This window comes from Octopus bimaculoides, chromosome 25 (assembly GCF_046866305.1).
Source record: "Octopus bimaculoides isolate indiv1 chromosome 25, ASM4686630v1, whole genome shotgun sequence".
NCBI lineage: Eukaryota > Metazoa > Mollusca > Cephalopoda > Octopoda > Octopodidae > Octopus > Octopus bimaculoides.
In genome coordinates, this window is record NC_142952.1 from 18682989 (window position 1) to 18706940 (window position 23952).

At 38.9% G+C, this 23952-nt stretch overlaps 1 protein-coding gene across 2 annotated transcripts in view; it reads right to left on the bottom strand.

Moving 5' to 3' along the window:
- Positions 1 to 389: 389 nt before the first annotated feature.
- Positions 390 to 23952, bottom strand: part of LOC106883730 (conserved oligomeric Golgi complex subunit 6) — a 49371-nt gene continuing 25808 nt past the window's right edge. Inside the window, exons 11-18 of one of the 2 annotated variants that reach the window (XM_089342120.1) lie at positions 22045 to 22136; positions 21029 to 21143; positions 20366 to 20497; positions 18586 to 18753; positions 13727 to 13834; positions 10949 to 11002; positions 8691 to 8770; positions 390 to 910 (exon numbers count right to left, since the gene is read on the bottom strand). In XM_089342120.1, the coding sequence (XP_089198246.1) occupies positions 763 to 910; positions 8691 to 8770; positions 10949 to 11002; positions 13727 to 13834; positions 18586 to 18753; positions 20366 to 20497; positions 21029 to 21143; positions 22045 to 22136 (897 nt within the window). In that variant the 3' untranslated portion in view covers positions 390 to 762. Of the gene's footprint in view, positions 911 to 8690; positions 8771 to 10948; positions 11003 to 13726; positions 13835 to 18585; positions 18754 to 20365; positions 20498 to 21024; positions 21144 to 22044; positions 22137 to 23952 lie in introns of both variants that reach the window. The other variant, XM_089342121.1, reaches the window with a different exon arrangement.

Below are 23952 nucleotides of genomic sequence, written 5' to 3' on the forward strand. Positions count from 1 at the left end.
AGCCTAAAATTAATCAATACCTTGTGAGTGAATTTGGGAGACAGCATGGTAAAAATTTAAAGATTATAGCATCCCCAAACACAACATCCACTTTAAGTGGGAGATAAATATTACTTTTGTGATTTATACTGCTTCTGTTGCCCTTAATTGATTTTTGGTGAACATTCTCAAAGGAATCTGTAAGAGCAACTTGAGCATGAACTATATTTAACACAAGAAAAATGTGGAAAGTATATTACACCTGAAAGAAAAACTGAGATAATCATGACAAGAAGACCTTTGATAAGGACTAATGTGAGATTAATAAACACCATCTCAATCACAGAAAAGATTATAGAAAGCAAAAAAAAAAAAAAAGAAATTAAGAAATTGAAACTTTGAAAACAAAATTAGGTTTTGTCTCTGAATTTTAGAACCAGAGGAAAATACTTTTATTTTATTTCCAGCAAACAAAACAAACACCCCCATTATTTTATACCCACTGATAATATAGAGTCAATAATATTGATTTTACATGTAGAAGGTCCCCACCCAAATTGCAGTGAAAAAGGTTTTCCAGTCAATGCAATTAACTGTCGCCCTTATTTCATTATTGATCCCAGTCAAATGAAAGGCAAAGTTGATGCTTCACCACCCAGCTTAAGATTAGATCCCTGATCAACAAAATACTGTTAGTCCTCTATCATTCTATGATTTCTTACACTTTACCTCTGTATGAGTAATGATAATAAAAATAATAACAATGCTTATAAATTGATGCCGTCAAGAGAGAAGTTTAACAACTTGATCTGGTGTTCTTGGTACAATGCTTTGCCAATCAGCATAACCATGGTTCTTGTCACAGATAAAGTTATAGATTTGGCGATAGGCTTCACAAATTAATTCCACAGATATTTTTTTCACTTTCTCCCTGAAATTATAAATGATGATAACGGTCATTTGTAACAAAAACACAAATTTAATCATTTAGCATTCACATTATTCTATCAAAAGTAATGTTTATTTATTCACATTGATTTGAATTAATCATACATTATCATGTAGCTATGAGATTTTGATGAGGTAGCTATTAATGTTTTAGAATGATATTGTAGGGTTGGTGTGAGAGGCCAGATCACATAATACAGGCAGCATATTTTGGCCAGATATAGCCAGTTTAAATGCTAAAGTGTTAAGGATGGATAATGAGGGAAGTGGTACAGTTGATTCTAACAGAGGTGCAAGGCCACAAATTGTTGTCCAGACTATTATTAATTTAATTAATCCAGGTACTTCACTTTTCTGCTCCAAAAGTATGAAAGATAAAGTCAACCTGGGTAAGACTTGAACTCAGAACATAAAGAAATACCCCTAGAAATTACACAGTATTTTGTCTGACACCCCAATAATCTAATTAATCCCTTTTGTTATTAAATTTCTACTGAAATGACTGCTTTTGTTTCAATTAATTTTTAAAATAATGAAGAATATAGTAAAATAACTTTTACTAAATAACTGTAATTAAGCAGGTATTTGGAGCATAAATTAACATGAAGTTTTGATTAAGACTACTTTAAAATAAGAAGTTTATATCATAAGATCCAAGATAGTCACAGGCAGGTATGTATCAATCCACCACCATATTATTTCCATTCATTCAATCAATCATTAATCCAGTGCTGGACAAAGGCCTTACCATCTCATTGTTAGCTTATGGGTTGTGAAAGGAGCACCCTTTTTGTGGGGTGATTGACCCTGGCCATTAACACCTTCGTGGAATTTCAACTCCAAATGTAAACAACCTCAACACATATCCTCATATTATCTTATTTGATACTTTAACAACTATGTTAACCCATTGCCCTGGGATGGTACTTTGGCTATGAAGCCTAAAAAGATAAAAGCAGGGTTCACCTAGGTAGAATTAGAACTCACAGAAACAACCAAAACGAACACTACAAGACATTTTTTACCAAAGTTCTAACAATTCTGCCAGCTCACTGTCTTAATAGTAATTCTTATTTTGGCACAATGCCAGCAATTGTTACAGCTGGAGGAAGTTGATTACATAAACACCAGTGTTCAACTGGCACTTGGTGGAATTTGAACCCAGAACTTACAGAACCAGAACAAATGCAGCAAAAATTCTGCTAGCTTACTGTTTTGATTATATTAATAAGGATGATGATGATGATGATGATTTCTTAGATATGCAAAATATCAGAAATTTCAAGGGAAAGAACAGTTGAATATATTTAATACTAGCACATGACCGGTACTTTATTTTATCAACCCCACAACGATAAACGGTAGCGTTAGCTTCAATAGGATTTGATCTTAAAATGAAAAGAGCCAAAAGAACTATTGCAAGACATTTTTTTCTTGTGCTAATAATTTCTGTTAATCCACTCTCCTTATAATTTCTAACGTAGTCACAGGGCCAGAAATTTAGTTTGTGTGTGTGTGGTGGGAGAGGTTATTGACCTCCAATATGTGAATAGCATTTCATTTTATCAACACTCCCTCCCCACAAAAGAATGACAGGTAAAGCTAGACTTAATGCAATTTGAACTCAGATCACAAAGGGTCTTAATTACATAAAATTTAGCAATTTTCCAACTCCATTGCCTTCGATGTTATATTATAAAAGAGAAGCTGATCTCTGCCAGTCTGTCCATCATAACATCTATTAGAAGGAGGGAAGCAAAGGGGGAGATAACCCCCGTCACAATGTATATTTAGAAGAAGGGAAGGAAAAAATGTTGTTGCTGAGAGTTTTTATTAAAAACACAGGAATTTTAAGTGCAAGTCTGTCAACACAACACAAAACAGACTTCAAAAAAATAACTATATATATATATATATATACAGGGTGCATAAGGTATGGGTCATTGCTGCATTTTTTGCTAACTCTATAATTTTTGTTTCAGAAAATAATGGTGAACCCTCAGCTTATTCAAGAAATGAAGAGGCATGCTGTTATTGTGGTTATAAAAGCTGAGCATAGTGATTTAGAAATATCTTTATTTTTAAAAGTTGCCAGATCTTTCATCTACAAAAGTTTGTAAGGAGTGAGAGACTGAAGATGGAAACGTATCACCAGTATCAAAGCATAAAAAACATTGTAAACACTCTGAAATCACCAGAACACCTAAATTTATCCAGCAAGTTCAACAGACCATTGATTACAATCCCAGAAAGTCCACGAGGTCAATTGCAAAAGATCTCTATGTGTTAGAAGGAACAGTCAGAAATATTGTCCGCGAAGAGTAATGTCCAAAATGAACCTGGATCACTTGATTTGAGCATGTAGATGATTTAGATCTCATATAGAAGCAGTTGTTAATATAGAAGCTGAAGGTGGCTTTATTGAATAAAGAAGGTTATTTTTATCCTCATAACATTTTTTGATAAATAGTTATTATCAGTTATATATCTGTCTTTTTACAAACATAAATCTGTCCCCAAATGCACAAAGTTTAAAGAAAGACCTTGGACTATAATGACAGGTGATTATTGTTGTTGAGAGAGAAATACTATGAGAAAGTGTACATGAAAGATAGAATTAAAATTTGTTTGATGTAAGAAAAAACAGGTAGTTGTTGAGCATATCAATGTGATCATTGTAGTAGGCTCCTGCTGAAGGGCTTATTTCATCTTGAAATGCACAGTGACAGATTACAACTAGTAATAATGATTCTTTCCATAATAGGCAAAGACCCCCTTCGGTCATGAATGACCATGGCATTGATCCTAGAAAGTTACCCTCCAAGGCATAAGTCCGGGCAAAGTTGTTTTTATGGAAGACCAGCAGTCGCCCATGCATACCAGCCTCCCCTCTCCATGCTACCAGTGTTATCCAAGGGAAAGGCAAAGGGGCCGATACAGCTTGGCACCAGTGATGTTGCAACTCATTTCTACAGATGAATGAACTGGAGCAATGTGAAATAAAGTGTCTTGCTCAAGAACACAACATGCAGCCTAGTCCAGGAATCGAACTCACTACCTCATGATTGTGAGCCAGACGCTTTAACCACTGAGTCATACAAGGCCTGAAATTTGAGGAAGCAGGTTAGTCAATTACATGGACTCCAGTGCTCAACTGGTACATAATCTATTGACCCTAGAAAAATGAAAAGGAATATCAACCTCAGCAAAATTTGAACTCAGAAAGTAAAGATAGACAAAATGTCACTAAGCATTTTGCTTGGCATACCAACAATTCTGCCAGCTCATAATAAAGAAAATAAAACACAACATATATTTCTGGACAGAATGGTCATGTAATCATATCCCTCTCATTCACAGTAGATCCATTCACACTCCAAACCATTGATCTTTACTACACTGCAAACAGAATTTATTCTTAAATTTCTCAAACGTTTTACATCTCCACCAAAGCTAACACATCTCAACTACCCACCCTCCTATCCCTCCTATTCTGTCTTCCATCTTCTAAAACCTTGCACTAAACAAAACCCAATCCTTCATCTCAAAACATGCTTTGTTATACTTGTTTCAGTCATAAGACTGCAACCATGCTGGGGCACCGCCTTTAAGAAATTCTTTTTAGTTGAATGAAGCAACCCCAGTACTTTTTTAAAAACCTGATACTTATTCTATTGATCTCTTTTGCTAAACCACTAAGTTAATGGGACATAAACACTCCAGCATTAGTTGTTAAGTAGTGGTAGGGATGCATGCATGCATACATGCATACATACATACATACATACACACACACACACACATACATATATGGATGACTCCATCGGTCACAAAAGGCCATGGGTGCACCTAAGAGGTTCCCTTCCAGGGTCCAATTCTGGGCAGAAAGTCGCCTCAACAGCAAACGAACAACCTAGGGTTGTTTTTATGGAAGACCAGCCTCCTCTCTCCATGCCACTGATGTTATCCAAGGGGAAGGCTGGTAGAGCTTAGCACCAGTGACATCGCAACTCATTTCTACAGTTAAGTGAACTGGAGCAACATAAAAATAAAGTGTCTTGATCAAGAACACAACACATAGCCCAGTGCGGAAATCAAACTCACAACTTCATGATCATAAGCTCAATGTTCTAACCACTGAGCCATGCACCTTCACGATGATGATGATGATATATATGATGGGCTTCTTTCAGTTTCCGCCTACCAAATCCACACAAAAGGCTTTGGTTGGCCCAAGACTATAGCAGAAGACACCTGCCCAAGGTTCCATGCAGTGAGACTGAACCCGAAACCATGTGGCTAGAAAGCAAGCTTCTTATTACACAGCCACGCCTATGTGAATCTTTCTGGAATTCACTTATCATACTTTTGTTTACCTGTCAACCCAAGCAATGACCACCAACACTTGAAACCAACTGTAAAATATGCTAAGCTTGACCAGCTTTAGTCTTTATATTTCATTCATGCCAAGCCATCACAGCCAAGGCCATACTGGAGCATCCCTTCTTCCCTAGTCTAACAACATCAGGAAAGCCTAAACAATCTGACATTTCTCTTCAGACCAATTTTTTATTATCCATCCTAGTTTCATGTTGACCAATGCGATGGTGGACAGAAACAGTGTAGAAAGCCATTATGTGCATGTCTACTAAGTTGATTAATAGTCAATAAATCAGAGCATCAAACAAAAATACCATTCATTCAGTCACATTCCATAAAAGGATAGTTTTGTTTTATAAATCTCTATTCATCAAACTGCTAGGAACCAGAGGAAAGTACTGAGATTGATAAAAATTCACCAAGAAAATCTTTGAAAGCAGTGCTCCACCATGGCTGCTGTCCAACGACTGAAAGCAGTAAAAGAACAAAAGAATATACACATAGTCATTACATATATTTATCTATATACATATATATTAAAATAAGCACTGGAATATGTGGTACCATTTTAATTCTGTGTTACACATGTTTTATTGCAATATGTGAATACGTTTTATGAATATTAATAATAATACCAGGCACAAGCATGGCTGTGTGGTAAGAAATTTGCTTCTCAATTACATGATCCCAGGTTCAGTCCCACAGCATGGCACCTTGGGAAAATGCCTTCTACTATAACCTCAAGCTGACCAAAACCTTGTATGTGGATTTGGTAGATGGAAACTGGAAGAAGCTCATCATATATATACATAGGCACAGGAGTGCCTGTGTGTTAAGAAGCTTGCTTCCCAACCACATGGTTCTGGGTTCAGTCCTACTGTTTGGCAGCTTGGGCAAGTGTCTTCCACTATAGCCTCGGGCTGACCAAAGCCTTGTGAGTGGATTTGGTTGATAGAAACTGAAAGAAGCCCGTCATATATATATATATATATATATATATATATATATATATACATACGAATGTATTTGTTCCCCCACCATCGCTTGACACTGATGCTGGTGTGTTTATGTTCCAGTAACTTAGCAGTTCAGCAAAACTGACTGTTAGAACAATTACAAGGCTTACAAAGAATAAATTCTAGGGTCAATTTGTTTGACTAAAGGCAGTGCTCCAGCATGGCTGCAGTCAAATGATTGAAACAAGCAAAAGAATAAAAGAGTAAGAATATATATATATATATATATATATATATATATAAACAATATATGAGTATATGCATATATATGTACATGTATGTATATACGTTCATCTACATGTACATATAGATACATAACTGGGTACATGACGTGGCAAAAGAACAAGGACAAAATGGTAAACAAGGTGCAACAAACAAGCAGGCCACATAGAAACATCCCCTTCATCAGCTCCCACCATTAAAACTCCGGCGTTTCGAAGAATTAAGGCAGTACGCATCATTAAAATGGTTCTTCCCACGAACACAAATTAAATTGTTTTCGTGGAGGATAGTGGCGGACAGAAAACAAGACAGGAAGACGAAACGGTGAAATAAACAAACAAAAAGGCTGTACAGCCAGACGTGAAGTGTGTATGTCTCGAACTCTGTGAAGCACGTACAGGAGGGGCAAAGAAGTACGTGCGAGCTTGGTGATTCCAAGAACGAAAAGAAATAGCAGCTGGACACACGTGACCAAGGCTGTGTGAGGAGAAAGAGTAGCAGAGGGAAAAGGAGGGGAGGAAGTAGAATAAAAGTGAGCAACGAGAGGTAGAGAGAGAGAGAGAGAGATAGTAGTGGTAATGGTGAGAGGCGAAGGACGAGTAACAAGAGATAGAGAGAGAGAGAGAGAGAAATAGTGACAGGTAGAGGCGAAGAACAGTAGAGGGAAGAATGAGAGGGGGAAATAGAAATAGAGAGAGTCGCGTTATATATATATATATATATATATATCCTGTAGATAATAATAATGGTATTTTTAAATAAGCTTAACTCTTATGGCGATCACCGTGCAAAAGCATATATATATATACACGTGTGTGTGTGTGTGTGAGAGAGAGAGAGAAAGAGTGAGGTATGTGTGTTTTTGTGTCCCCCCCCCAACACACACACCAGCTGACAACCAGTGGTGATGTGTTTATGTCCCAGTAACTTAGCAGTTTGGCAAAATTGACCGACAGAATAAGCACCAGGCTTTAAAAAAATGAAAAAAAAAAAGTACTAGTGTCAATCCATTTGACTAAGAATTCTTCATGGCAGTGCCCCAGCATGGCCACAGTCTAATGACTGAAACAAGTAAAAGGTAAAAGAGAAAAAGATCTGTTATGAATTTATTATATTTCTATTATTATAATTATCAATATTTATATCCACAAAATGTATTTCCCAGATTGTAATGAAACACAATGTAACACAGAATTAAAATGGTACAAAAGGTACCACATATTCCAGTCTTTGTTTTAATAAATATTTACTCACCAGGAATGTTAACCTGTATGTATGACTTTTTCATTTGAAATAAAGCATTTCATTACTGGAATACACAAATGTTCTTCACAAAGACAGAGCTTGGATTATAATCCCTTCTATACGAAGGAGTAAAGAATCCCTTTAGTGATGAATGACCATGGGATTGAACCTAGAGAATTACCCTCCAATGCACAAGTCCAGGCAAGGTTGTTTTATGGAAGACCAGCAGTCACCCATGCATACCAGTCTCCCCTCTCCAAACCACCCATGCATACCAGTCTCCCCTCTCCAAACCACCCATGCATACCAGTCTCCCCTCTCCAAACCACCCATGCATACCAGTCTCCCCTCTCCAAACCACCCATGCATACCAGTCTCCCCTCTCCAAACCACCCATGCATACCAGTCTCCCCTCTCCAAACCACCCATGCATACCAGTCTCTCCTCTCCAAACCACCCATGCATACCAGTCTCCCCTCTCCAAACCACCGATGTTATCCAAGGGAAAGGCAAAGGCCAATACAGTCTGGCACCTGTGATGTTGCAACTCATTTCTACTTTGAGAGAACTGTAGCAACATGGAGTAAAGTGTCTTGCTTAAGAACACATCACACAGTCTGGTCTGGGAATCAAACTCACAACCTCATGATGCTCTAACCACTGAGCCAAGTACTTTCATATTTATTCATTGTTTCCAGCAATAGGCAACCGAAATACACTTTGTCTGAAACATGACAAAATAGCCAAAATCTCATTTGTAACAACTTTGATCATAGTTCTGCTGGACCAGGGCTGCCCTGGAACTAAACAGCAACTGCAACAGAAACAACATCAAAATGCTATAACAAATACAAATAAAATTTTTGTTTTTAAATATTAAACTTGAAACGAAAAAATTACCTGACAGTGGCACTGAGTAAAAGACTGCTCTGGGGAAGAATGAGGGAATCAGGTGAAGCCAAAAAATTATCAAATTTACTCTGAAAAGAGACAAAGAGAAAATTAGTCATGGATGGTTGAAAACGCTTCAATAGAAGCAACATCATCATCATCATCGGCAGCAGCAGCAGCAGAAGGTAATCATCTGAAATCTTCCATATTTTTCTCATGCAATCATGAGGTGAATGAATTTTCCAAATAGCAAACATCATATTACTACTTCCTTCTTATCAGGTTTTATGTGATGGCTGGTAGACTTAATTTAGCAACAAATAAATGAACTAACAGGAAACAGTGAATCAGTTAACACCTCATTAATAATTTGTAAAACTGAATGAGTTTCCTGCAATGAACTAAACATATTTGTATTTAAAAGCTTGCAAAGACCCCTCAAAATAATAACAAATTTCAACTACACTAATCACCTGGCCCTTAAGCACCTTTAGTAGAGGTCATTTCATTGCAAATATTTGAGCCTTATTTCTGGGTTGAAGGTACCTTTTTCCTTCCTCCCACCTGTCTTAGAGGCATTATCTGTCCCCCTGAATGAAAGGCAAAAAACTCAGCATCTACCAGATATCTGACCATACCACATTTTGCTCAGTGTTATACTGACAAATACATTCCAACTGACAACACAGTATATGTCACTGATATCATCAGCTCTGTGTGGACATGTCAACAGAGAGGCATGTCACTGTGTAGACATGCCTCTCTGTTGACATGTATTGTCTACACGGAGACAATACATGTCCAAATAGAGACACATGATGGGTATGTAGGCAAACAGCTCCATATATGGAGACATACATTTCAATAGGGACAGATTATATATAGGGGGCATGTAACTACAGACATAAATGTCCACATATAGAAACACATTTCTCTTTATGACTGTTTGCTTTTCTGTCTTCATATACTTTTGGCTCTCATTGCTGTCTTCCTCTACTTGACTCGTTACCTCTTTTACCTTTTCCAATAAGTTGTTGTGCATCTCATTATTTTTATTTGACAGCTAATTGTTTCAAACAGATTTCTACTGCACCACCTGCTGCACTTCCATGTTGTTGAGGTGTGTGCAGCATTGTGTGCTCTTTTTCGTTGATAGGGGAATGCAAACTCTTCCTGCTATTGTATTGCATTCGTTTGCTTTGTTATGGGGTTTGGCAGCAGTCTTTTGTTGCATTAGTGTATGTATTGTGTGTAATGCGAGTTGTGTTCTTCTGTTGGGTATCCCACCTGTAGAGAACATGTAATGGGGGTTGTTTATTTTATGGATATTTACTGTATAGAGTGTGTCTTGTGTTTGTGGAATGTTTAGTTGCATAGGGCATGGGCTGTTCCTAGCATGGGCTATTTTTTGGATAGGGTGTAGCATTGAGGGTCCAGATATAACTTCTATGTTTTTGTTATGATGTTTTTTTTTTTTATTATTATTACTATTGCAAGGTGGCAAACTGGCAGAATCGTTAGCACGCCAGGTGAAATGCTTAGCAGTATTCCAACTGCCACTACATCCTGAGTTCAAATTCCGCTGAGGTCGAATTTGCCTTTCATCCCTTCCGGGTCGATAAATTAAGTACTAGTCAAGTACTGGGGTTAAAGTGACTGACTTACCCTCTCCCCACCAAATTTCAGGCCTTGTGCCTATGGTAGAAAAGATTATCATCATCATTATTATTATTATTATTATTATTATGTGCCCTTGTGGCAAAATTTGAAACCATCATTATTATTATTATTAAAAAATAGCCACATGTAGGAAGATATATTGTTCCAACATGCCAATTTTTGTTGTATCACATTGTTGGAAAAGAAGAGGACTTTGTTTCAATTTTTTTGTTACTATTTCTAAATGTGTTTTTTTTTACTTCATTTATTCAATATTTATTTATTGATTCATGGTGGTGGTTGAAAACTGGGTCATTAGATCTATTCATACGTGTCACATTTTTGATAATAATATCAATTTATCTGTGATTAAACACAACAATTATTCAAATATGTAGGATAGCACAGCTGACACACATGCACACACACACACACTATTCAATTCACAAATTTTATTGCAAATTGCTAATTGGCTGACCTTCATTTACCAATCAAATTACTTTACTGGACCAATCAACCAATCATATTACAGTATATTGGTATTTCAATATATTATAACATTGTTAAAGAGGGGAGAGGAAGAAAAGAGGAGATACAAAAATAGCTACCATGGCTGATTTCAGTGTTGGAGAATCCATTCCTTCCATCAATGAAATCTCTCCCTGTAAAAGAGATAAAGAAATACACAAATAAATTTCAACAATAATGTTAATGGATTCAAATAGAAACAGGTCTTATTATTAAAATGGAAGTTTCTCTGATACACCACATCAAAAATCGGATCTTTTTTAAAACGGGGGCCACATTTTTCATTAATGTTTTACGTAGTGTTTTTGGTACCGAAAGACTTTCAAACTTCGTATACTTATCTATTTTGTGTTATAGAACAGAAAAATATTTTTGTATTCGAATTTATTTCATGTAAAAAATTGTCTTATTTCGATAATTTCAACCAATCACTGACAAGTATTCAGTTGTTTACATTTACCCCTTTGGCTGATTAAGCGATGTAAAGCGTATTTAATTTCCATAGCTTCGTTTTTCTTTTTTCTTTTTAAATTTGCTGTTTTACCCTAACCCTAACCCTAACCCTATCACCGATAGAATTGTTTCAGAATCGTTTGTTTATGTAGTCGGCACTTAATGTATATCGGCTGAATGGACGTCAGTGATTGGTTGAAATTACAGAAATACGACAACTTTAACATGGAATAACTTAGGGATTTCTTTTTTTTTTAAGAAGACTAAGAGAAAAAGATGTTTTATATGACACATTCTACCAGTGTTCCAAGTTTCAAAGTGTTTCGTTAATGAAAAATGTGGCCCCCGTTTTAAAAAAGATCCCAAAAATCATCTTCTCATATTATACACTGAATATAGAATTGAGTTTAATATTTGTCAAGTTAAAGGCAGTGAGCTGGCAGAGTTGTTAGCATGCTGTGCAAAATGCATAATGGCATTTCAGTGGTATTTCATTTGTCTTTGATCCTTTCAGAGTCAATAAAATAAATACCAGTCAAGCACTGGGGTCGATGCCATCAACTTACCCCCGTCCCCTGAAATTACTGGCCTTGTACTAAAATTTGAAACCAATATTTGTCAAGCTATCACAATTTGGACATTACTTTTAATGATTTGCCCGGAGGAAGTGGTGGCAACCATTACTATCACTGACTTTTCAAGACAGGCGAGGTTGATGTAGTTGATGTCTCACTCGAAAATAACAACCATGGGGGAGGGAGAAAAGAGTGGATTCAGTGCTTAGTGTAGGACTTACAAGGATGATGGCTACAAGGGTGAGTTTGGTTCAGGACCAGCAAGATAAATACATTATGGTAGCAGCAAAAAAGGTGGAATGAGGAAGGTCTGTGAGTCAGAGGTTTAAGTATGTTAGTGAGCAACTCATAAACACATTTAATCAATCAGGTGGGTGGCCTTTCTGGGTGGGGATGCAATCTAGAATATCTGTGCACAGCAACAACACTTCCGACGTGGCATCAGTATGCCAGTGTGGGTCTTACTTGAAAACCTCACAGAATATTTATAAAGGTTTAAGGACATCCAGCTGTAGATACCATGCCAAAACAGAGTGAAACCTGGTGCAGCCCTCCAGCTTACCAGCTCTTGTCAAACCGTCCAAGCCACATCAGCATGGAAAATAGACATTAAATGATGACGGTGATGTTTGCAGAGATAAGAGAGAGTCAAGACGACCTTCTGAATTAGTGAAGGGCATGGCAATTTCTCTTTGTTGTTAGCACAATAAAATACACCCAAGACTCTCAGTAAAATGGTTGGTAAATGAATGGTTTTTGTAAAGGCCTGCAGGTACTACAAGAAAATGCACCCAGTACACACTGTAATGTTGTTGGCGAACAAGTAGAGACAACCCAATATGGAGAGGACCCTTTAGTCTGGCCAAGGACACAAAAAACATTCTTGTAGTATTGGTGCCAAACTTAAAATGTACTTAAACCTGAACTTACAACCTTATAACTTATAATCATGAACCCAGCACACCAACTACAAAGTCACGTGCTTTCACTTACATTATATCAATTATTGATCCATCTTCTCTCCCCACTGTTCCTGGGGGGGGGGGGGGGGGGGCGGTTCATGGGGATAGAGTCTTCAGACACCTCCTCCACCATGAGGTTCTGTCAGAAGCGACCATCAATAGATTTTCAAACTTCATTCCCATATGTGACCAACTGAGGCTGTAGATATCATCCAGCTTTTTTGTTCTTGGTTTACCTCTTGTTCTCCTGCCCAATTCTTCCTTGTGACATTCTAACCACATGTCAGTATTACCGAACATCAATGAAGCGAGTTGGCAGAACTGTTAGCATGCCAGGCAAAACGCTTAGCAGCATTTCCTCTGACTTCATGTTTTGAGTTCAAATTCCACTGAGGTCTACTTTGCCTTTCATCCTTTCAGGGTTGATAAAATAAGTAGCAGTTGAACACTGGAGTCGATGTAATTGACTTACTCCTCTTCTGAAATTGCTGGCCTTGTGCCAGAATTTGAAATCAGTATTATGAGATACGTGTAGTGGCTTGACCTAGAGAGACTCACTGATCACTAAGCTGTGCACCCTGTCACTTAATGTTACTCCAGAGATGCTTGTATTCAAGTGATGGGAAGCAAGAGGCTGAATTGAGTGCCAGAATTGAAGATGTTGGCACAAGAGAAGAGGTTGATAATATGAATTACTAAATAATATTAAATGTGATGAAATAGGTTTTACCTATGTGTAAAGCAAATCACAAATAATTACTTCACTTTCATCAATTTCAAACCTAAAATAATGTAAAATTAAAGCAAAATATCTATTCTTGATTAGGTTGCAATGTAATTAGTGAAAATAATGAAACATGAAACAGACCTGGCTTGATTCATAGTTTTGAATCGTACTATAAACATGGGCAAGGTCCACTCGGTTAAGAATGAAAGCTGCCTGTTCACTGACTAATGTATCAACTTGGGCATCGATCTGAAATGATATAAAACAAACTACAATAAAATAAATTGCTTTAAGTATATCAATTAATGAATTCAGGTGAACAACAGGATGGGAAAACCTTCAGGAAATGGTGATTATATTCAAATTGTGTGAATATAATACTGAAAGAGGGAAGGACTGCACAGCCTCTAAGACTGGCGAAGGAATGGAAGAATCTATCCTCAGACTGGAGACTTCACCCAATGCTTGCAACAGAATCTACTCCATCTTGAGGCACCAAAGGGATAGGTAGTAGATCAAGTCTACCACCCATGGATGGAATGGATGGCTGGATGGATGGATGGATACTCTTGGCAGTCTCTTGAGTTAGAAAGATGATTCTGCAATTTCTTACAGAACAACCTGCACAGACAATTTGTTTGTAGTAATCAAATATTTGTGCAGTAAGTGAGCTCACTCCTTCCATCAGATCAACGTTGCCTGTACTGGTGCATGGTGTGTCACATGTTAGATGTTGAAGGAATCACAGAGCAACATGAAATGAAGTGTTTTGCTCAAGAACACACTGCACCAACTGGTCTGAAACCGTGTGTTGTGCAGTCGCGAGTGAAACACACTAACCACTATATGTAAATATATTCAGGCTTACATGATCCCAGTGTTGTTTCAAACATTTTGATCTAATAAGATCATTGACACGGCTGTAGTAATGCATGCTGGTCTTTTAGCTTCTCTGTTTATAGGGGCTGAGAAGATAACTGAGGGGTTTAAGAATATTACTGAAATAGTGTACTACAGAGGTAAAATAGAAGAAATTTTTCTTTTCAATTTTCTTCTTCTTCACTGCTGCCACCATTATTTAATATCTGTTTTTCATGCAGGCATGAGTTGGACAGTCTTTTGGCATGGTTTCTATCATTGGATGTCCTTTCTTACTGCCAACCATTTTACACTTTACACTGTGTTGGATGCTTTAAACGTGGCACCAGCATGGTTGTTTTTAACATGGGGCTGACATGAGTGCTTTTAACATGGTGCCAGTATGGGTGTTTTTACAACATGGTGCCAGCACAAGTGCTTTCAATGTGGGATTGGCATGAGTGCTTTCAATGTGGCACCAACACAAATGTTTTTCTACATGTTTTTCTACAGGCAAAATGTTTGTGGCAGATGTTCAGGTGCAATAAAGACTGCAAACAAACAGGAAACAACTTCTATCTCATTCCAGGGTGAAAAACTAGAGGTAGTCGATAGCTTCCGCTATCTGGGCGACCAAGTTAGTAGTGGGGGTGGGTGCGCTGAAAGTGTAGCTGCTAGAATAAGAATAGCCTGGGCAAAGTTTAGAGAGCTCTTACCCCTGCTGGCGACAAAGGGACTCTCACTCAGAGTAAAAGGCAGACTGTATGACGCATGCGTACGAACAACCATGCTACATGGCAGTGAAACATGGGCTGTAACTGCTGAGGACATACGTAAGCTCGCAAGGAATGAAGCCAGTATGCTCCGTTGGATGTGTAATGTCAATGTGAATACCCGTCAGAGTGTAAGTATCTTGAGAGAAAAGCTGAACATTAGAAGCATCAGTTGCGGCGTGCAAGAGAGACGATTGCGCTGGTATGGACATGTGGTGAGAATGGAGGAGGATAGCTGCGTGAAAAAGTGCCACACCCTAACAGTTGAGGGAACCCGTGGAAGAGGTAGGCCCAGGAAGACCTGGGCTGAGGTGGTGAGGCAAGACCTTCGTACATTGGGCCTCACCGAGGCGATGACTACGGACCGAGACCTTTGGAAATGGGCTGTGCGTGAGAAGACCCGGCAAGCCAAGTAAGATCGTTGCCAGTGCCCCTGGACTGGTTCTTGTGCGGGTGGCACATGAGATGCACCATTTTGAGCGTGGCCGTTGCCAGTACCACCTGACTGGCTCCTGTAGGATTTTCGAGCGAGATCGTTGCCAGTGCCCCTGGACTGGCTTGTGCGGGTGGCACATAAAAGACACCATTCCGAGCGTGGCCGTTTTCGTGCGGGTGACACGTAAAAGCACCCACTACACTCTCTGAGTGGTTGGCGTTAGGAAGGGCATCCAGCTGTAGAAACTCTGCCAAATCAGACTGGAGCCTGGTGTTGCCATCCGGTTTCACCAGTCCTCAGTCAAATCGTCCAACCCATGCTAGCATGGAAAGCGGACGTTAAACGATGATGATGATGATGATGACATGATGTCAGCATGAGTGCTCTTGTACATGGCACCAACACAAGTGCTTTGTTACGTGGTGTCAGCATGAGTGCTTGCTATGTGACACCAGCACGAGTGCTTTTTTATGTGGTGTCACATGAGTGCATTGCTATGTGACACCAGCACAAGTGCTTTTTTTTACATGGTGCCAGCACAGGTACTTTTCTACATGACATGGCACCTGCACCCCCAAGCCTGCAAGACAAAGACCTCTTGGCTGAGAGAGGGAATGGAAGAACATGGACTAAAGAACATGCTTCTATGTATGGATGGCCATCGTTTTACTTAGCTTGACATGTCTCCTCAAGCACAGTAAATCACCAGAAGTCTCTGTCCATTGTCATCTCCACAGGAGATGCCCTTTGTGACCAACAAAGATAGTTGCTCTCTGAACTTTGCCCAGCCCATTCTTATTCCAACAGCTATATTTTCAAAACTTCCCCCTCTACTGCTAACTTGGTCACCTAGGTAACAGAAGCTATCTACTATTCCTAAGGACCACCTTTAACAACTGAGGAAGTCTATTCTCTGCACGTTCTTAATGTTTATTGTACCCACACACCTGTCACACAAAAATACTAATTTCTATGTTAATCTTTCTGAGATACTGCATCACTTCTAATGTATCCATAGCTTGTGCTGGGTAGACCATACAGAGTTTCAACCAATGTTTTTCTGAACTACTGAGCAGGGCCATTTCCCTGAAGGGATTTGTAATTTGTCTGTTTTCCTATTTACGAGGACATTGGCCTTTGCTAAACTAACTCTAAAGCCCTTAGATTACAGATATAGCTTCCACACCTGAAGTTTCCTCTCTATTTCATGTAGTGATTCAGCTACAAGAACAATGTCATCAGTGTAGAGGAGCTCCCATGGGTAGCCAGTCTTGAATTTGTCTGTTATGGCCTGGAGGACTAGGATAGATAAGAAGGGGATGAAAACCAATCCTTGGTGAACACTTACTTGTAGATTAAATTCATTGCTATACTCATTGTCGACACTCACCTTACTGACACCATCTCTGTACATGAATTGTACAGTGCTCACTCAACCACTCATCTATCCCTAGCTTCCACATTGACCACCAGATGAGAGAGCAGAGACTGAAATCATTAACAACTAACCTATGTTGAGGGGAGCACTCTTCACCTGGGAAGGTCTTTTCATTTGTAAGCAACTGTTTTTCCCATTTTCTGGTGAGAATGTAGTCAATCTGGCTTGTGTGTCCACCAGATTAAAAGGTGAACAGGTAACTGGCTGGTTCCCTGAAGTTAGTATTGCAGATCATAAGCTCACAGAACTCCAGCAGCCTGGTTCCCACCTCCTTTCGGGAATCAAATCCATTGCCACCACGTATGCTATGGAAGCCACCCTGATGCCCAACATGTCCATGGAAGCCACCCTGATGCCCAACATGTCCATTGATTTCACCGGCCACAAAGAGGTCATTGTCATTTGTTGTCAAGGTAGTCTTCAAAAGTATGTCATAAAATTGGTCTTTCTGTTCATTTGGTAGCACCAGTTGAGGGACAGAGGCAGAAATAATAGTTGTTGTCCCACTTTACAAAACCAGTCTAAGCTTAAGTATCCTTTCACACACTCAGACTACCTCGATTGCCCTATCAACCCACTTCTCTGCAAGAAGCATGCCCACACCACTGACCCCATCACTATTGCCTACCCAAATTTTATACTAATGCTCTTTGTCTGTGAAGAACCTGACAGAAGCTCCTTTCCACCTTACTTCTTGGATGCAACATACATCTACATGCCGCCATTCCAGCATCTTAACAATCTCACCAGACTTAACTTTCAATGTGCCCAAGTTGAGCATGCCAACTCTAAGGGTGAGGAAGGAGTGGTAAGAGGGAACATGGGAATGGGGGACAACATTCTGTGCCTAAAAAGGTTTGCAAGGATATTTGCCAGACATATCATACAAGTTCATATACATTTCAACCTGTGTTTAATTTACTGTCACTTATTTGCTTCACACTTGTCACGCCTACCAGTGGTAGAGACCATTGCTTACATAAGTTAAAATAGCAGTGGGAGAGGTAGAGAAAGTTCTAGGAGAAAGACTTCTAGTATAGGCAGTGGGGAAGGGATGGGAGGATGCACCATGAATGACCAAGTAGGATGGCTGCCCCATGCCAAAAATATAACAAGGGAAGCCAAATAAAATACTCAAACAAAACTAAAAGGTGAAAACAGCACATTTTTACCAGGATTAATTAACTTCAATAATATTTAACACTTAGCTTGAAAATAGCGAGGTTACTGAATAAAATGACACTAGAATTAAAACTAGGAAAGAAAAACGGAATTTGTTTCTCTGAACATTTCTTCTTCATTCAGACGAGTAATGCAAGACACTCTAGACTGAATTCAGCATGACAAATATAACGATATTTATGAGGATTGGCATAAAGGAAAAATAGGGGCCCTATTTCAATGGAAGTATATAACTGAAAATCTGAAGAGGACATAAATGAGAAATGTCAATAAGAAAATGAATGCTCTCCACAACATCGAGAGAAAACCTTACCTGAGCCTGCAACATCTCCAGTCTACTGTCTGTGAAATGGTAAACAGCAAGAGCATTTTGCGTGAGGTATATACAGTTGGTCATATAAGCTGCCATATCAACTGTATTTAACCTGCTGGCAGACACTGAGCACATCTGTAGCACTGGGTCAACAACACAGGAGAGAACCTGAAAGAAGGAACATACATGAAAGTTAGTGTAGCACTGAGCTGTAAATCAAACATTCCATAAAGAATTTATAAGTCACTCTGTAGAAGAAAGAAATTCAAGTTACAAAACTCTCAACCCTGTAGTCAATTGTTTGGTAACTTTCTGCCAATTACAAAAATCAAAAAGTATGCACGCGCACACACACGTATACACAAACACACACACACACACACACAAGTATCTTCTATAACCTCAGCCTTATGATTGGACTTGATAGAAAATGAAAGAAGCCCATAGTAAATATGTACGTGTGTGTGTGTGTGTGTGTTTGTTTCCCCCACCACTTGACAACTGGTGTTAATGTGTTTATGTCCCCCTAACTTAGCAGTTTGGCAATAAAGATCAACAGTATAAGACCCCTTTGGTCATGAATGACAATGGGATTGCACCTAGAAAGTTACTCTCCAAGGCACAAGTCTGGGCAAGGTTGTTTGTGGAAGACCAGCAGTTGCCCATGCATACCAACCTACCCTTCCCACACGACCAATGTTATCCAAAGGAAAGGCAAAGGCCAGCACAGCTTGGACAGCGCAACTCATTTCTGCAGCTGAGTGAACTGGAGCAATGTGAAATATAGTGTCTTGCTCAAGAACACAACACACTGGGAATCGAACTCACTACCTCATGATTGTGTGCTGAACACTCTAATTACTGAGCCGAGAAATAGAGGCTATTATAACACCTGTAGAAAAAGCCGAGAGAAGAGACAGCATGTCTGCAGGTCATGGGCCGGAACATGTCAGTGGGTGACTATATGTCAATCATTAAAGTGTCCAGTCTCTGGACACAGGCCAGGATGTCTGTAAGCATAGCAGTAACACTATGCCAGATATGGAAGCCGTCATCATCATCGGTAGAAGAAAGTGCCAATGGCATGGATTTGTGCCAATGGCATGGAAAGTGCCAATGGCATGGACCTCAACTTGCCACTTCGTGACCTTCCTCTGCAGCACATAGAATGAGACATGTAGGACCCAGTTACGAAACTGCAATGGGCTGCTGCTGACCTGGGTATAGTTTTGAGTGACACCTTCTGTTGCATGTCCATCATGTGCAGCCCCCTTCATCCACTGGATCAATGACTGTGAGAGCAATGCTATCAGGAGTTATAAACTCCTGGTAGGTAGGGTCACCCTAGGTGGCAGAGTTGAAGACAAGGACCCAGACCAAATGCAGTCAACACCCAAAGACCCTCAATGGTGGAACAAGCAGATGAGATATGGAAGCAATACTTCATTATCATGGGCTTCACTAGAATTTTGTAGAGTTCAACATTTGTTGGGGCTTGAAATGTGAGATGTACATGGGAGGGAGGGTTTGATGAGGATGGGTGGATGGATGGATGGACAGGTGGGCAGGCAGAGGGATAAGCAAATGGACAGGGAATAAGGGAGGAATGAACCAGTGGAAGAATGGATATCAACCTAAAACTAAAGCCTTTCAAATCACAAGTCCTAAGTGGTATTTGTTCTGTACTGAGTAATACAGACATAAAAATACAATGAACAACAAAATTTAAAAAAGGAAAATGAATAAAACAGATTTTGAAGAATGAAAAAAAGGGTGTTACTTGTTTGAAATCCTGCTTTTTGTTGTCCAATGGAACTACTGAGGCATCTTGACATGCCAGAACATCTCGCAGAAGTTGTAGAGATTCTTTCAAAGATGAAGTAGGACCAAGATCAGGGGGCGGCAGTTCTACCTGTAAACAGAATGCAAAATGGTCATTATGACAGGGGTTGAGGGAAGTAGCATGGTTGGAGGGGTGTGTTATAGTGTTTATTGTTACAGTAGAGGTGCAACTACTACAAAAGCAAGGGCGATGCCTCAGACAGAAATAATTACAGAGGCATCAAATTGCTGGATCAGGTGATGGGAGTTACAGAAAGAGACATAACTCAATTAATTAGGAAGAGAGTTAGCCTAGATGTGATGCAGTTTGGATTTGTGCCACGGAGAGGCACTACTGATGCTATTTTCTTGGTGAGGCAACTGCAAGATAAGTACCTGGTCAAAAATAAACCCCTGTATTTGGCATTTGTTAACAAGGAGAAAGCCTTTGACAGGTTCCTCCACTCACTTATCTGGTGGGAAATGCAGAAGCTAGGGATAAGTGAGTGGTTAGTGAAAGCTGTACAAGCCATGTACCTTTGACCATAGGTCTGCTTGATCTGGGCAGTGGGGGATACAAACAGCAACAACAACAATAAAATAGTTTCAAGAATAAACTTGCCTTGTCAAGCAGTTTACTAGCATGACAATTTAGACTGTTAAAGAACATCTGGTGACTAAGTGTGGCCATTTCTTCAACTGTAACTGTCAATGAAGCTGAATCACCAAGAATTTGCCTGCAACAAAAAACATAAATTCCCATGGAGAAAAACCCTCACACTGCAATGTATTGTTGTTGGTGACGAACTGGCAGAATCGTTAGCAAATCAGACGAAATGCTTAGAGGCATTTCTTCTGGCTCTTTATGCTATGAGTTCAAATTCCACTGAGGTCAGCTTTACCTATCAGCCTTTCAGGATTGATAAAATAAATACCAATCAAACACTTGGTACTTAAAATCCCTTAAATTCGAAACCATTATTTTACATTTTGGAGTTCAAATCCAGCTAAGATCAACTTTGCCTTTCATGCAATCGAATAAGGACTGAGATCAATATAATCAACTAATCCCAATATCACCTAGAATTTGTGACCTCATGCCAATGTTGAAAATCATTATTCTTATATGGTTTAAGTTCAAATTCCATGGGAGTTGAATTTGGATTTTTCTCCTTCTGGGATTGATAATATTAAAAAAAGTTAGGCACTATGATCAATATAATCAATTATAGCCCCACCCCATACAAAATGTATGGCTTTTTGCTAATGTCAGAAAATAACATGTTTTTGTCTTTTTTATAAATATAAAAGTGTTAAACTTTAAGCAAGACACACCACCCAGTATAATTATATCAATATTATCTAACAATATCACTTTATTATGTTAGTGTCAAAATCAAACAGGATGTGCAACAAGTATCCATCCAGCACTCAATTGATACTTATTTCTTTGACCCCTAAAAAATGAAATGCAAAGTTGACAGCAGCAGAATTTGAATTAAGAATCGAAAGAGTCACAACAAATACTGCAAAGCATTTTCCTGATTCTGTAACACTTCAACCAGCTCATAATAATAATAATAATAAAAATAACAGCAATGATAACACACACACACACACAAAATAACCTCAACTCACCTTACAGTATTATGGTAAAACTTCAGCAAGTTATTCAGTTTGTTTAACACTACAGCATCTTGCTCAGCAGCTAAGACTTGATCAACACGCACCTGGAAAAGAAGATAAATGGGAGTTACAAATAGAAAAGATCGAAAAAGAAAGCACAACGACCTACTTGAAGGGTGTGACCCTTAAGTAGGGCCTTCGGGCAGAAGATAAGGTTTGGGGGTTCAAATCTGAATATTTGTTGATTTACTTTTATTTTTATATTTTTTTTTTGTTTCAAGTCATTGGAGTGCAGCCATGCTGGAGCACCACCTTCAAAGGTTTGGTCAAACAGATCAACTCCAGCACTTACTTATTAAATGTGGCAGTTATTCTATCAGTGTTTTTTGCCAAACCACTAAGTTATGATGACATAAACACCAGTTGTCAAACTGAAGAGTTGGGACAAACACAACCCAATCACAAAGACACAGAAACATCAATTTCAGCAGCCTTATTTTATCATGCATTGTATCTCCTCCTCCAGCCACTCAAAAACTCTTCCACTCCCTGGTCTTTTGCATATAGCTCTATAAAAACACTCAGTAGGTAATTCCCATTAAAAAATAAGCAGTACATGTGAGCCTTTTTTAGAAACTTATTTTCCCTGATGAAGGAGGTGGTGTCCAATAATGGATAAGACAATCGAACCTCAGAAAATGGCCGTAGGATTATTAACTGGATTAGTAATACCCAAACATTTTTATAGACTCTTAACTCTTTTTATGACTTTGTTTTATAATTTGTAAGTCGACCGGTATATGTATTTACTTTTTCAATATATTTTTAATGTATATATCGTAATTGAACCCAATTCGATGATTGGCACCTGTGCCAGTGGAGCGCTAACAGCACTGTCCAAGCGTGATCATTACCAGAGCAGCTGTCTGGCTTCCATGCCAGTGGCATGTAAATAGCACCATTTGAGCATGATCATTACCAGCGTCACCTTACTGGCACATGAAAAAACATTCGAGCGAGGTCGTTGCCAGTTGCCAGTGCAGGTGGCATGTAAAAAACACCATCTCGAGCGTGGCCGTTGCCAGTACCTCCTGACTGGCCTTCGTGCCGGTGGCATGTAAAAGCACCCACTACACTCTCGGAGTGGTTGGTGTTAGGAAGGGCATCCAGCTGTAGAAACTCTGCCAGATCAGATTGGAGTCCGGTGCAGCCATCCGGTTCGCCAGTCCTAAGTCAAATCGTCCAACCCATGCTAGCATGGAAAGCGGATGTTAAACGATGATGATGATGATGATCTATATATGTATATATTTTTATATGTATATTTTTAATGCATTGATTACTCTATATATTTTGGATATGTTTGATGCATTGAATATATTTTTGGAAAAATTCCTGCATGTTGGGTCTAGGGCTGAATAAATACAAATGTATATGTGAACTTGATTTGCATAACTTTGATTCTTACTTCTGCATTATTTTAATGCCTCTGGTTTGAATATCCTGAACACTTCAAAGTGAAGTCTATGTATTGGAGGAAATATTTTTCTTATAATCATATACATCAATATATTATACATATAGGCACAGGAGTGGCTGTGTGGTAAGTAGCTTGCTTACCAACCGCATGGTTCCAGGTTCAGTCCCACTATAGCTTTGGGCCAACCAAAGCCTTGTGAGTGGATTTGGTAGACAGAAACTGAAAGGAGCTCGTAGTATACATATATATGTGTGTGTGTGTATATGCTTGTGTGTCTGTGTTTGTCCTCCAACCATCGCTTGACAACCAATGCTGGTGTTTATGCCCACGTTACTTAGCAGTTTGGCAAAAGAGACCAATAGGCTTACAAAGAATAAGTCCTGGAGTCAATTTGCTCAACTAAAGGTGGTGGTCCAGCATGGCCGCAGTCAAATGACTGA